The sequence below is a fragment of the Pararge aegeria genome, chromosome 10 (assembly GCF_905163445.1).
Source record: "Pararge aegeria chromosome 10, ilParAegt1.1, whole genome shotgun sequence".
Taxonomy (NCBI): domain Eukaryota; kingdom Metazoa; phylum Arthropoda; class Insecta; order Lepidoptera; family Nymphalidae; genus Pararge; species Pararge aegeria.
In genome coordinates this window covers 16,107,418-16,124,430 of record NC_053189.1, presented here as the reverse complement: position 1 = coordinate 16,124,430, position 17,013 = coordinate 16,107,418, and the positions used below count along the sequence as shown (strand labels likewise).

Below are 17,013 nucleotides of genomic sequence, written 5' to 3'. Positions count from 1 at the left end.
GCATTTATGTGTGTATGCGCAGGCGCATCGTGGCGCTGGGAGAGCGGCGGCGAGCGGTCAGAGCGCGACGACAACGGCAACCACCCCGCGCAGCCGCACAACCACACAAACAACCAAGGTGACTATAAAGATCAACTTCTTACCCAAATAATCTATCTAAACCCAAAATCTTCAGGGCTCACGCCGTAGTCGACTACGCTGGCGAAGTGTGGCTTCCTACGCTTTTGAGAACGTTATGGAGTTATGTATTTTTTCTCACGACGTTTTCCTTCACCGCCAAAGCCAAATGCTTTGAAACGCACATATCTCCGTGTATCCCCCAACAGGCTGGAATCCTAACCACTTTGCTATCGCTGCTTTACACAAAAAAAAAAAAAAATAGTTTATAAGTTAAGCAAAAACACATAGAATAGGTGTACTTCGAGGCTCGCTCGCTGCTACCTCGCTGGAAACACGTTATTATCCACCTGGAAAACTTTTTCTTCTTCTTCTTCTTGCATCTCAGGTTCGTCTGGTCCCTGATATCACTTCGACCGGTTACGATCTATTGTGACGCCGCTGTCTAGATCTCCCAGCTAGCATTGGTCGCCGCCAGAGAGCACACACAAAAGATCCTGGAGGGTCGAAATGCATCCGCTGAAGCGGGCCTCACTACAAGATAGATTGGTCGCCGCCAAGAACAGCATCACTTTTCTTGCTGGAAGAAATTTAGCATCTTCTGGTTGTATTATTTATATTAAGTGCAGCGGCGTTTCAGCAGCCTTTTGCAGAGTGTGCATAGATCGCTGGACATACATTCATTTCCCTTCTTGCTGGAAGCTCGTTCATTAACCATCCATCTCGAAACACTCAGCCACTCTTATCACCCATGCGATGAGAGACTTGGGTCGGAAAGTATTGATTTTCTTTTCTATACAGGTGGTGTAGACGACAAGGATGTGGAAAATGATAACGCAATGCTGCCCTCGAATTCTCATCTCAAGGTATTTAAAACCAGCTTAGTACTGCGAACGTACCAACTTTTTAGTTACTGTTACTTAATTATATATGATATCCAGACGTATATTAAATACCTTATTAATTCACTCCAGAATAGCTATGCAGTGTTTCTTAGCGCTCTGATTTTTTAGAGTTTCCAGCAGCATTCAAAAATCAGGAAGATGTCGAAGTGTTTTTTTTATTCAACAAACAGTTGTCCCATGACAAAAATCACAACTAATAGCGGGTGAACCTTCAATCGCAATTATATAAAACACAAGTTATACCGGAAACCAACATCGCTTGATACGTCTTTGTCGGTAAGGTGGTATCTAGCCACTTGCGAAACTGTCAAAAAACAAGAACCGAGCAATTACACAAATTAAAAATTTACAAACCGCCTCTGCCGGGGTTTGAACCCTGTACCTCCTACTTAGGACTAGGAGGTCTTGGAAGTAAGCGAATCGGTTTATGTCATTCAATGTAATTTTTTTTCCACAGAGTGATTCGCTGTCATCTCTGCAGCGATTGCGTGCTCAGTTCACTTGCTCTATCAAGTGAGGAACAACCCACCCCGCCTCACCCCGTAGCCCATCCGCACTAACTACGTCCACGTGTCCGTCTTGTTACGTTGCTTAAAGTCCGGCCGCTTAGTGTCTCCGCACACGGGCTACTACCACAACCCCGAAGAGTCGCCACCGGCATATTTTCTGTAGTTTTCATACATTTTATATGAACCAGCCGCACACGGTTGACTTCATCAAAACGCAAATCGGCGCTGCCGTTCACTACAGACAATATTCTGGTTGCATGGCTGCGGCGCGGCGTTTTGTGGTTGTAGCCAGTGGCCCGTGTGCGGCGACGCTTAAGAATGCGTTCCTGACGTCTAGTATGTCAGGTGGTCCTTAAAACAGTTGACATAACCTTATAAAAGCGCAGTACGATTAAAAGAAAATATTGTTTATTTTTAATGATGATTAATTATATTGTTTATATTTAATATTTTTCTGACAATTCAAATTATTATAAATATGAAGATACATACATTTAACATGTTACACTAATGTTAGTGATGGTAGTAACTGCATTCTTCTTCAATCTTCACTGATGTAGATAATGTTTGATTGATCAGATTATAATTTGTCGAATTACAAAGTACTTACTCTTGAAATGACTACGTTTCAGTTCTATAAGGGGTTCTAAATTGTTCTCTATAATCTACCGAATTTGATAGTTCGACTAATTTTTTTTTAATTCTATTACAAACTCTTAACTGCAATTTCAAATGGTGGTATGTGCTGATGCTGTCTAAGATGATAGCGGGTTAACTTCTTAGCGGTATAGCAGGACCGTAATCTTCCACCAGAAATAATGTTAAAAGCTTTTGTTCGAAGGGAAATAAACGACATTAATATTATTATTGTATATTCGACGTAACTTCAAAGTCACATCGTCCATTCGATCACGTCCTGTCACGAACGCGTTCTGTCAGCGGCCGAACTGTTATTATTTTTGTCCTTGTATTCGCAGCCAGAGTAATTTTTTGTTTGTTTAAATTATAAGGCTAAGCGCGCATAACCTATTTTAAGTTTAGCCGATTTAGAAATCGGCCGATCAGATAGTTGCCTGAAAACGTTGCAAAACTTAAGAAATATTCTGTAGGTTTATATTTATTGTGCGAATTTTTACCTGAAGTAGGATTTATTCCGCAACCGCCACATGTCATATCTTTTTTAAAACGAATGAGAATGTTAATAAACCATTTTTGTATATCTTCATAATCTTTATAAAATAACTCTGAATCGGCAAAATAATAAAAATCGGTCATGCTCGCCTACGCTAAATGTATCAGTATCACTTGTCACAATGTAAACACACCTCTTTTATACCTACCTATTTTATTTAATACAATAAGGTTTAAGATTTTGTATCAAAAAATATAAGGCCTATTGACGGCCCCTAGAATTTACAAAATAATATCAGTATTAGAGGAATTGTTAATAAATTGCATGCGTTAAAAAATGTTATCTAATGTTTTTAATTTATTTTTATATTATTTACTTACTTAATAAAGGTACTAAATTCTAATAAATGTTTTTAGGCTAATGAAAATCTTTTTGACCGTAGGGCCTATTATGTATAGCTTTTTTCACTATAATGAGACCTTTTATCGCTTTGCGTGGTTTTAAAACCCAGGCCAGCTGGAAAAAAAAAACTTGATATGCTAACCTCCAGAGGCAGTGAAACCGGCCTATATTTTCCTACCCTAATTAGTTTTCATATCGAACTATTTTAAAAATTGTAATTTGCAATCTTTCTAAACAACATGTTTTTTTTTTTATGAAATCGGTGTAAGTAATTTATAGAGATCAAAAGACATTGCGCACTGTTGAGTTTCTACAAGCTAGCGAAACACTATAATTATTTCTGACGACACCTAGTCTTCTAGTCTAATCAGCGATTTAGCGCGGAAAATTCTCTGATAACTGGTTCACATATGTTACGCCTTTTATTTGAAATAAACTAAGAAAGTATCAAAGCATACAGCCGACACTTGTCAAAAACTGGTTGAAATAGGCCTTTTGTAGCCAACAGTGTGCAACGGCTAATGGGCCGATTGTTGCGTTACAGCGCCATATAAAATGTAACGTGCGCGAATCTTTATCATCATAGATGTTGTATAGTTATAAACTCCTAGTACAGTGGACCTAATAACCGCCGCCGGTGGTACATATCTGTGTGTTACTATTAACTTACTGACTGTATGATAGATTACTGCACAAGTTAGTTAGGCGAGTTAATTTGTTGTGTAGCGAAAACATTTCTATGTCGCCTGCATACAGCGGGCGATTGAGGCATCACAAAGACCTAGACCGCCCTCATTTCCTAGTGTGAGAAATTCTACCTACGTTTACTTATTCGATCGCGGATAAGTTTTGTTTGTATGGAATCTAAAGAGCGCCATCTAGTTACAATATTACATCTGATAGTTCCGCTCGGCACTAACAACTTACATTTTTAATTAAATAAGGCGTAAGTACGTAAAATCACTACAAGCTAAGTCTTGGATAGTGAGCTTTATAATAAAACCTAAAAAAATCCTTACTACCTATAGGTATATCGGTTTTTCTTTATTACATATATGAGAAGCAGACTTTTTTTTTGATTGATCATGTTGTTGGGTTTCCTGCTGATTTTCTTCGTAAGAATCTACGTTCCGAACTGGTGGTAGTGTTTTCCTTGACCCTTACAGCGACTGATATTTCATTGCTTAAATCACACAGTGCGATGGGTCGTTTTACTTCTATACCGGAATCGATTGCTGCGTACGTAGTCGCGGTGTATCGGGTTTAGAGTCGAAGGTCGACCAGTATTAAAAGCTTATTCGCCCGCTGTTTGCCCGCGACTGTATTACCTACTGTATTGACTGTACCAATTTCTATTAGAAATTAAGCAATTGTAAAAGTAGAGAGTATATTAATTGTAACTATTATTCATTGGCATTAGCGTAATTTTCTCGCTCCATCTGTGCCCCAAGTTTAATTCTGTACAGCAGAGGCCTAGGGACTTAACTGTAATTTTTTCTATTCTTTTTTTTAATGTTTAAATTCTTATTGTACCAGAATTAGCAAAGGCACTCTGCGATAGTCAGAGTAAGTAAACCTCCCAATGGTTCTGCACTTTTGAAAAGTATATTTATTTAGTAGGCATATTTATTTTACATACATTATAATCGAGACGGATGGAGCGAGAAAGACAAGACGAGCTGCCATTGCTATCGCTGTGTTGTGGAGCCACTTTAATAAGCAGGGTACGCTGTTTAATTTCCTTATACACAATGAAAGTAATACTTTCAATAATTCATCAATATCATTATCATTATCAACCCATTAAAGATCCACTATAAAGTACGGCTGGGTGATATGTAACACAACAGGCTTGTGACAGGCATAAATCTTTCATCACCTTTGCCTCATGTCAAATACAAAAGTGACGTTTGACAGCAAAGATTGCAAGATTTTCTATGGAGGGTAGAGGTAAGGAGAGTCATCTTATATGGGAGAAAAGTTGAAAAAGTGTCCAGTTGTTGCGCTAAATAACAGTTCAAAAATCCTCCACAATGGCGCTGGTGGATGCACAAGGTATGGTATTAATGTAGCAATCGTAGATGAATTGAAGTATGCCGAGTTAAAAAATTTAATGTCATTATCGACTAAAGTAGTTAATTATTGAGAATTTCAACAACTTACGTTGTACAAAATATTGTGGTAAATATAACCTTACATATTTATTATAACCAAACGTGCGTTTAGAGTGATTTTATTTCGTAAACAGTAAATAGTACGGTATTTATATTTGGCGCTTCTTTTAAGAGTTACCCTGATGCAAATGTGGCGCCATCCTAATTTAATACATTTTGACGACACTTTTTCATATACACAGATGACTCTCCTTACCTCTACCCTCCATAAAGATTTACGCCTGTCGTGTAATACGCAATCACCCTGCGAGGTCTCATCTCAGAATGAAAAGGATTTAGGCAATGGTTCCCAGCGCTGGCCCAGTGGCTAATTGGTAGACTTCACGCCCTTGAGAAAATTATGGAGAGCAATAAATTGCGGCATTTGAAATGTCGAAACGTCGCCCCCTGTTACCTGCCGCCTGGAGCCATGCTCTACCTACGTACGGCCTACCACACCACACTTTTCACGTAATTTAACACCTATGTACAAATCTTATTCACACAAACCTTATATTTAAGAAAGGAAAAGTGGAAAATGCTAGCGAACCCTGCAAAGTTTAAGTGGTAAGTGCAACCGTTTTGTATGAGCTGAGTGCAACGAGAAGACTGAATGAAGTGTTTACTTGTTTTTAGAACAACTAATTATTTTCGACTACATTGACACTTGCGCATCTCTAAGTACATACTTATAGCTCAATAGTTTACAAATAGTTACAAATCCTGTCAAAACGTCAAATTCATTTAGAAGATAGGCCCATAACGAGTCAGTCACTGTTAAATCCGTAACACCGTGGAACTCGCTCCCCTGGGAAATACGTCATTCAATACGTCGTCAATCAATATTTTATGGATTTCCGCAAAGTAACGCCTGCTTCTATCCAATATCCAAAGTAGCCTGCCAGAGATCAAACTCGATTCCCTCGCAAGAGAAGCCGAAGTATAACCACTAGATTATAACGGCTTCCAGAACCCGGGGCTAACTTTCGCCTACAACAGTATCCTACTAATATTATAATGCGAAGGTTTATATGGATATTTTTTCTATGCATGTATGGAAGGATGTTTACTCTTTCACGCAAAAACTACTAAACCAATTTGACTGAATCTTCTGTCAAATTGGTTCAGTAGTTAGACTGAGGTTCCCGTAGCAGGATTCATGGAAAACTAAAAAACCGCGTACAAAGCCGCGCTGGTTCTTTTGATGTATTTTATAATATTGATATTTTATCCTACAGTTACAATTCTTATATTTCAAATAAAATGTAATAAAAAAAAACTGCATTAGTCGATGCGTGTAAAGATCGATTCAAACTTTATGACTTTTCATACTTCGAGCCAATCAACGGGGCGGTACAGTCGACTACCTCCGCGAACCTACACTCGCAACTAACTTCCGCGGCGACATAAAGTTTGTATCGAACCAGAGTATTGTCTGAGAAAACCTGTACCCACAGCTAAGGATTTGCCAATTCTGTGGTAGAGATGCGCAATGTGATTAATTGTTCCTTACTATATCTATATGTACATAGATTTAAGTGTGATGTAGCCCAAGGCTTAGTTGTTTGAACTTTTATTTGTGTAGTGATGTATTTTAAATACCAATGGACACAGCTCAAGTAGGAAGGACGATGAGTACAATAAGATTTGAGCTATTATTGACCTTACTACGAGTGTAAGATGATATGAAAAGATATGTAACAGCTCAATGTTATAAAGGCATGTGCCTGAACTCAGACAAAAAGAGAAACTGTTTATATAACTAAATTTGACGGCCGATTGGCGCAGTGGGCAGCGACCCTGCTTTCTGATTCCAAGGCCGTGGGTTCGATTCCCACTACTGGACAATATTTGTGTGATGAACATGAATGTTTTTCAGTGTCTGGGAGTTTATCTATATATTATAAGTATTTATGTATATTATTCCAAAAAATATTCATCAGCTATCTTAGTTCTCATAACACAAGCTACGCTTACTTTGGGACTAGATGGCGATGTGTGTATTGTCGTAGTATATTCATTTATTTATTTATTTAAAATACAAAGTGTAATGATGAGAAGAATTAAACTTCTTAACGTTTGTTACTGATTTCTAACACAGTAACATTCAATTTTATTTGTTAGATCCTCAAGCGTTATATAGTCATATAAATAAAAGATAGACTAAAATGTATATTAACGTTTTAAATCTTATTGATTGCTCTTCGAAACAGTTAGCAGTGCTGCAAAACGTAGCGCGTAACGTTTAAACTGCGTCAACACAACGCTGTGTGCATTGGCCCCTATAGCGACGATTTTAAATGCGCTTTGAATTTTTAAATGTTTCATATAATATGTACTAAAAAAGGAATTTATAAAGCAATCAAAACTTGAGTTGCACTTTTTGAAATGCTCTTGTGTGATGTAATGAGAGTTGAGACATTTTCTTGTAATTTAAATGGATGTTAAATGTAAAGTATTGAATTATTATTATAATAATGATATATTTCTTATAATATTTTTGTTGTATCTAGATGAGATATTAAAATTTGGTGTGACCGCATGGAGTTTTTATTTTCTTCGCAGACTCATTTACAGTGCTATGCTTCTGTTGGTCTTAGCGCCTATTGCCTTCCTCGATAAATGGGCTATATAACAGTTAAATAATTTTTCAAATCGGACTAATAGTTTTTGAGATTATCGCGTTCAAGTAAACAAACAAACTCTTCAGCTTTGTATATTGGTATAAGAGTATAAGATTACATTACCGACGGGCACATTGTAGCCCCGAACATTTTATATATGGCTAAATCTATGACAACAAAATCTATGTAATGAGAAAAATCAGTGTCATCAGTAGCTAGTAGAGCTTTTTGTGACGGTAATGGAAGTACTCTCGCCAGGGTTACTTCTGCCGCTAAGCAGCATTACGGTGTTCCGGTCTGAAGGGAGTAGTTGCCGGTGTAATTACTGGCCCATAAGGCTTAGCACCTACGCCTCAGGTTGATGGACCCAGGACGGCACGTTGCAGGACGTGTTCGTTGCATGCCCTGCGAAGAGTTCCTCAGCTAAATCCATATCACAGCACAACTCTTTCTCCAACTGCTAAATCTTCCATTCTAATTTCTCATACAAATTGAAGTCATATTTTTTATCTGTACTTATCTTTCTGCTATCTGGTGTTTATAGGCGTTGATTTTTCACCTATAGTCAGGTCGGCCTAATGGCTTAGTCCATCAATTATAACTATAAAAAAAATTTGTTGCATTGCTGTGTCTTGAAGGGCGTATCGCCGATCTATTTACAGACACATGATCTGTCCAACACAAGACTAAAGGATGAGGCTAAACACCTACACCCGGGCTGCAGACGACAGTTCCTAGGACGTGTACCTTGCACTGCGATGTGTTTCTCTTTTTATGGGCAATGGTTTCCCACTTACCGATAAATATCAACAACGTCAAATAACTGAATCAAAGTGACCACCTGTGTCAGGGTGGCCTGACGCGCCACTCTCGCGCCTAAAGTTATGAACATCCTTGACGTCTTGACATATTAAAGCCCCGTCAAACAATTTATTTCTGTGCACAAATTTGTCGGTCAAAAGTATACCATGTTCGAAGTAACACTTCCTTCCATCCTTAAACAGACATCTTTCCATTGTCGGTGTCACAGCCCGACAGCCCTCTTTGCAGAGCATGTATGGAGGCAGATGAAACACCTACGATGCTGGAGTGCACGGGCGTGACAGAGCAACGCGAGATCTACCTGGGATCACCAGCCACTATCCCAGAAGTCCTCAGCAACCTGGGCGGTATGCTGGGATTCTGGAATGAGCTTGGATGGCTGGAGTAGCGAGCAACAGTGGGAAATTTCTACGTACAACAAGCGACCGCTTACGTGCGGAAACTGCCCAGCGAGAAGAAGAAGAAGACCATGTTCGAGGCGTCACATATTCTACCATTGCTTGAGGGTTACCACAAGAGTGCTCAAGCGTCCAGCGTTTTTGACATCGTTTATCGATGCCAAGGGGTAACAATGTATCACAAAAAGAGAATTTATAAATTAAAAGTAAAACACAAAGAGTTGTAAAAACTTTCTTAATTTTTTATTAAAAACGATAAAACATTTTCCATAATAAGTAATCGTTGAAAACGTAACATGCCTTTTACATAGTTCGTCTTAACAGAAAACGGGTGTTCGTCATAAGCCACCGCCGCCATCTCACAGTTTCATAAATTACTGTGATACTTACGACTTTCCTTGTCACGGAATAAAGGCACACGAGCACGACGTCAACTGTCGCGGTTTTAAGAATGTGTCAAAACTGAGGACTGTTTACGACTTCAATAGTACATTCACCTACCTAATTTTGACCCCAATTATTATCACAGGCCTAAGAACAGCTAGCTGTTGTCACTTTTTGTCTCCGATGGTTTGTCGCTATTTTTGAGCTGTAAGTGATATGCTGCGCTATGAGTGTCCTACGAATTAAATATGAATTACTAAAACCACTAGGTACATTATATTTTACGCCAAAAACACTCGTTTGTCACATTGGCGCTTAAAATGGGGGCCAAATTTAAACTGTAATTTGTACAGGTCAGCCAGTCCAGTAAACCACGGTGAAACTTCCCAAAACGCATTATATACGTTGTAAAATGTTATCACCTTTTCCAACTATACAGCTGTCAAGATTGACGTCACAAACTGCAGGTCTGTTTGAAGTCCTACTTTATACCATGAAAACAAATGATGTTAAGAAAATTTCTTATAACGAGAAGGAATCATTACGGACGGCGGTTGACCTTGACGAACGTAACAGCAATATACTATAGATAACGCCGCGAGCGCGCCCCGCACAATAACTGCTTTTATACTAGGAGCATTAGAAACAACGGATAACGCTTTATAACAATAGTTAAGAAGACATAGGAATAATAAGCCTTAGGTCCACTTAACTAAAGTTGCCATTAAGAGATTGCTTGTAGAAATAAATCTGCCTTTCAATCGCTTAAAATAATGATTTCTGTTAGCGTTCCTTCTAGAAAGAAAATTCCATGGCGTGGAATGTAACTTAATACGAAGACTATTGTTGCTACAAGCAATCTTAAATAAGCCATGAGGCCACATACAATATTTTCTGATTATGGTAGTAGATTGGAAAAACAATTACGCTGATTCAATAGAAAACAAACTTTCACCCTTTTCCATAAGAAGCATCTTAAAAAGAAAAGATTTATGTCAAACGGATTTAGCATCATTGCTGTTCCTTAAAGTATTTTTAAGTTATATTGCATGGCAATTAAGTTTTGAAAAAAGTACACATTACCCCAAAATAATGCCCGAGTTATCCATTATTACCAAAGTACTCTTAACAATTAAACCTGACATTCAGCACGAAAACAATTCTTTTTGGCATTTGAGCGATAGAAAACACTATCTAGACACTAACTCGAAACATTCTAAACACGCGGAAAAACCAATGTTAATCTATTTTGTATATGATTTTGAGCAAGAGTGATATTAATAATTTGCACACAACATTACTTCTGAACCGTAAAACCGAATTTAATATGATAGTCATACGTATACAAAAGTTAAACTCACAATCCAATGCCAACTGTCATTCTAAGGAAACGTTAGGAAAATATGGCACTAATTTAATTTTAGTGATTTGAGGATGGATTTTTACTGGATATAAATAAGAGATAACCCATTGAATCCCTTATGTATTTGTTAGAAAAACAATTATGGCCATTACTTAATCTCTTAAATAGTAAGAGGTTGAAAACTATAGCTTTCGCCTGTCGGTATCGCTGACCGCTGAGCTCAAATGGTTGGTCACCAGATACTGTTGTGTAAGTCATTAATTAACCTTACCCGGTACCAGACGGTATATTCAGCCAGTTATTAGGCCATATTGTGTGCTCAACAAAATGTATCTTTAACACTATTTATGGTCTTTCGACCTGGCTTGACTGAATGACTCTGTTAGAAGAAGACTGTATTTTGTTGGAAACGCATGCTTAAAATACTGATATAAATTACAACTACAGAAACACACTCTAACTCCTATTTACTATCTTTAAACGGCAATTGCGCTTGGTATTATTATGTCGCTACTCTATATACAGTCTTAACCTAAAAACTATTTAATTAAAAATTAAAGAGCCTATTTTTAAAAATTCATACAATATAATAAACCACGTACTGCTAAATTATTTAAGCCAATTAAGAGAACTTATATGCAATAAAACAACGAAAAGTACAGAATTTCTTGTAATTATTCCTTGCTTAATATGGTCAAGGAAGCGACACTATTAGATTAGGTTTGCTAAATTGTTCACTGCATCCTTAGGGATATCCTTGAATCTAGTTTGCTTACTAAAATTAGACTACATTTGTTAAGAAAGCATTCGAGTTTCTCATCTTTATACTATCTGCATAATTATCTACATCAAAATCTGCTTCGTTTTCTGCTAATAATTATAATAATATTTGCATTCTCTTAAATTCTTTATATCAATTCTTCACAATGTGCTTTAAAATATAAAGAAAAATTGTTTTTACGTACGTTTATTCGTACGTTTAGCACTAGAATTGATAACATATTAGATATATATTAAAAGCGGGTTTACGGTTCACAGAAATTGCAGTTAAATTATAATACTGTACAGTAGTTTGTGACTAGTACGGACGCGCGGGCGCACTCGCTCGCTCGCACGCTACAACAACCCGCTTAAATAAGCCGATGTGACAAACAAACACACAAGACATCCTGACATCGGCGATATATGCTTCTGTATAACTAATAACGCATTGGTACATTGTAATTGGCAAATCTTAAATTAGGCCTTCGGAACACCGTCTTGGCGTATTGGCATATTAATTGGCACACGAAAGGATTGGCGCTTCTCTAATTGGTCAACACGTTGGTAAATCTGATATCAATGGACGTAATTCAAAATGCATTGAAATTGTGGAAAACCATGGAATATGATTCGAGGAATGCGTTTTAAGAATTTGACCTTTTAGGCTTGTCAATATACGTAGTTGCTTAAACAGTTATCGCAAGGGACCGAACAGTCGCGTAAGCTGTTTTCTGTTGCTAAATTAGGCGGCAGTAGGAAAATCACTCTACTAGATCCATGATGTCTATATGGGGGTCGATGATCCCGATCATCTTTCGCAGTCACTACAGTAACTTTTCAGCGACAACGCATTGTGAAAATAAAAACAAATCAAGGTATTTTGTTTATGATGGAATATAGCAGCTTTATGATAATCCACAGTTCAGAGTAAGCTAAAAGATTTCGAGGATAATAAATTCAATATTTTTACAATACCGTATTACCGTATTACCGTATATCTTCTCTCTGTATGCGTTTTCTACACGAAACATTCCATTAGTTTTCAAAATCTCAAAGGCACCTTCAGTTTATTTTAGGCAACGAGTGAACCAATATGAAAAGACCCGACCGAGGATGGGCATTACATTAAATGGGCATCCGTAACAGAGGGAATTCACAACAAGGCTCGCTTCGGACATTTGCAAAGGCAAACGCAAGAACCTTGAACAGCTTATTAGATAATAGAACATACTTCTAGAAGAACAAAGGGCTGACCAAAAATGAGATTGTCTCGAGTGTACATTTTTGAGAAAAGAAACTCACTTGTTACTGGAATTTCATGTCATGTATCTAAAAATAACTAGGTATGTCGAAATCATCGCATACAATAGAATCGTCGCTCGATTAATTAACTGTTGAAAGGTCAATTTTCCTATAAAATTCAAAATTCATTTTATTAGTAATATTAGAAGATTTAGCTATCGATTTTATATCGACGTACCTAGGAGAAAATTTAATGAACAGTTATAACGCAAAAAGGTCCACTCAAGACTGAAAACAGTCGATAGCATACTCAAACACAAGTTTAACAACTCTGGACTTAATTCTTATTATTTATATATCACTAAATTCCAATACAAACAAGCGTTCATTATGCAGGCAAACAACTTGAACATTACTGTTGCTGTCCGAGCACAATATTCAAAGACTGAAAGTAGCCATAATAGCCACTTCACAGAACAGAAGCTTTGCTTCGGCGCCACTGTTATGCCATAATACTTTACGATAATGCAAACTAATTTTAATAAACATAATACCGAATGAATCATAACTCCTACATACATACTGACAGCGTAAGAATGTCTTATGCTGCTGGCACCATTTAAAGAACCCTATCTTATTTATTTTATGGGGAAAAACTATGAGCAACCCATTGAATACAAAAATAATAAGGATCTTATTAATAACCGTAACATAACGTCGGAATTTAGTTTTTCACGATTTGACATTTGAAAGGTGCTGTCAGTTGATGTGACAAAACAACAAACTTCCGACGTTATGTTGATTAATAAGGCCTTAATAGTAGATTTTTTTATTGTTTTAGTATAGGTGTATAGTTTTACTTTAAGTCACGCGCACACGTGACTATTACAGCAACCAGTTTTCAAGTTATTTGCCAGAAAATATGCTGAAATTACAAGGGAAAAGGGGTAGCCGAAAACCATCACAAATACTACTTAATCTAAATTTGATGTAGACGCATGTCATGTATTGTCATTTAGTGCAGTGATATAATTCTCTTTATTAATTATTACATACTATATCATTTTAAGCCGACATAACAATCTGAACGTGTAACATGTACCTATTTACTTAATTTCACAAGGCGGATGCGGTCGTGAGCTTACTTTACACTTTTATACCACACATTTATTAAATAACGGTGCTAAATCGGTTGTAAAAAATATCGTATATAGTTTGGTTTAAATTTAGATCAAATAGTTTTTCCTTAATCTTTATCTGCAGGAAATTATGTAGATACGCTCAATTATTTTGTTTAATTATTTTAGAATTTGCTCAATTTAAACAGTCTAGGCCGATATCGGTTTGTGCCGATTTTATTTTTATTTAATAGCTATTGACGGGTTTTACTGTAATTATTTATATATAACTATCCGCAAAATGTTAACAAAATGTTTTTTTTAAATTTTATTTTACAACTTTTCATGAGTAATCCTTTTTTTCATAGTGATGTAAACTTTAAAATAAAAGATACATGCATATAATAAGCGCTATTCTTTTCCGCTGGGAGTTAAACGATAAGTATAGAAATCGTTTATGGTGCTTTAATTTAGTGTACAGCCGATTTAGCAACATCACATTAACCTCTATTTACATAAGGGCCGATGGACCACTCGACATAATTTTATTTATTCATAAATATTGCTTTGTTTTATAAAATTGTTTGGTCATATTACCATGCAATTCTATTTTTACGTACTCATTTTCAATGTTGAAAATAGTACTTACGTAAGTTGCTCGTTTTTTTTAGCTCAAGATGATTTTATTCACACCACCTCTGTAGGTAAGGAATTTGAAAGACGGTTCTAGGATTAAATTTGAATGAAAAAATTCAATGACATAATGTAAAAAAAACCTTGAACTTGATCGTAACATACAGTGCGTATGACCTTAATTTATGTAACAAAATCTCATTCTTGGTACGTAGTAATCTATCGCCCCCATATAAATAGAACTATAATTTGAATTAACCCTTTGAATTACAATAATAGGGCCACAAAATAATATCTAATAAATAGTAAATACATAATTCAAGTATTACACTATCTAATATTACATACAATACAGTATTAATGGATGAAAATCACTTTATTTTAGAAGTCCGTGCCAAACCAATTTTATATTGAGGAATCATAGAAAGTACTTTCCACGTTAGAATATTATTACTAAAAACACAGACACTGGCGGCGTGTTCCCATTGAAACGGAGTTGAGCGGGCAGACAGATGCGGAAAATAGACGAATCTTTCAAATCATCATCAGAGATTATGTCAATTATATTTTTTTACTCTTCTACCAGTTTGGCCTTGACTGCAATCTCACCTGCGCTGGTAGGTAATGATGCAGTTTAAGAAGCTAACGGACTAACATGTTAGGGCTATGGCAGTTATATTAAACCTCCACCCCTAATCAGTGTTTACGCCACATTGTGCCGGAACCCTATCCGGAATCGCTTAGCGGCACGTCTTTGTCAATAAGGTGGTAAATAGCCACCAGACCAGACGAGAGAAAATTCAGAAATTTAAAATTCCATTTAAAACCACAGCGTTCACTGCTTACTACTGAGAAAATGCCTCCTGCGCAGTTTTTTTTATCTATTTCGACATTTTGTTATTTAACTACAATTAAAATTAACTAGACTAATGCCCGTTTTCACTAACGGTGGACAAGGCAATGCCTAAGTTAATAACGCCTAATCATAACACATTCCTAGGCATACATTTCCTATTACACGAAATCGTCAAATCGATTTCCACTACGAAAGTCATATAACTTAACTTGTCTGTGGTTATGCCACAAAAATATTATAGTACAAATACAAAATACCACAATTTTGCGTTTGTATTATCATATTTTTCATTTCTCGTATGGATTATTATATAAAAAAAAACCCTTTTTAATTATCTGTCAAGTGTCAGTAGTCGGTGTGTGTGTTCGCAGTGTTCAGCGACTCCTAGGTTTAGTGAAAACGGACATAAGTAAAATTCCCCTACTGTAGCAGGACCTATATTCTTGTAGATCACATGCTTTGTATATGGCTATGGTAGTAGAGAACTACTATGATGGCCTTTATCACGTTTACCAAATGAACAACAATGACAAAAAGTTAACAAGTTTTCTCTCTAAAATCTGATAAGTCTACTAAAGGTCTTCTTTTCGTTCCGCCGTGCTCGCCTCCGTTGAAGTAGAAACGCATCTTAACACCACACCCCACCTGACGAAACCCCAATACATATTTTTTGACCAGAAACACAACCACTTCATCGTGTCAAGTGTTGATGGTGTATTTTTGGTCATCGACAATAATACGATTTAATAATAAAGTACGGCATGTCGTCAGGTGTTACAAATGTGTTTCCGACATTATTTAAAATCACACGCAATGCATTAGACAACTCACATTTTTGACACCAGACCATATAAAAATTAAGGTCATAGATTAACACTAATTCATATTTTATAATGTCCGAAAACACCACATTTGTTTTCACAAATTTCAATTATTATTTTTTAAAGCGATTCTTTTACCTGCCCTATATTTACTTGGCACGATTGGGAAATTTTATTATTCACTAGGAAGGTCAAAAATATAAAACTATAGAATAGATAGATATTAATATAGGTAACATCATTTTTTGTTCTCATTAAATATTGAGGGGACTATGATATTAACTTAAACATACTTCTAGAGTGGCTCTGTCAAACTTCAACATTCCATTCAGGACCCTCATTCACAATGACATAGAAAACCCTAACTATGCCTTTTTAGATGTTCATTTGCAATGTTTTATGAATAAGCTATTTGTTTTATAGATTCAGACTGTTTGTTTATTTGTCTTTTATTTTTTAATAAAATTAGTGGCAACAATTTTCTGATACGAATATTTATAATGATTGCATTTCTTATTCAGAAAAATATGAACAAGTAATATTATAATATTCAATTGGTATTAATTGGTATTACTGAAATAATCGGACGAACTCACGTTTTGATATAACCTAGACTAATTTCGAACCCTTTATTCATGAGAAAATAGTATATTTATATGTAATAGCATTAACAAATCCAGCATACAAGTTCACAATTGGTTTTTTAATGCCATTAAATAAAAATATACTATTTGCTCATGAATAACGCGTTTGAAATTAGCAGAGCTAATTA

At 36.3% G+C, this 17,013-nt stretch overlaps 1 protein-coding gene across 2 annotated transcripts in view; it reads left to right on the top strand.

The window, feature by feature from the left end:
- LOC120626846 (flocculation protein FLO11) overlaps positions 1–1,948 on the top strand; it is a 31,819-nt gene extending 29,871 nt beyond the window's left edge. For both annotated transcript variants that reach the window (XM_039894621.1, XM_039894620.1), the window contains 3 exons: positions 23–118; positions 919–983; positions 1,480–1,948. In XM_039894621.1, the coding sequence (XP_039750555.1) occupies positions 23–118; positions 919–983; positions 1,480–1,539 (221 nt within the window). In that variant the 3' untranslated portion in view covers positions 1,540–1,948. The remainder of the gene's footprint in view (positions 1–22; positions 119–918; positions 984–1,479) is intronic.
- Positions 1,949–17,013: the final 15,065 nt, after the last annotated feature.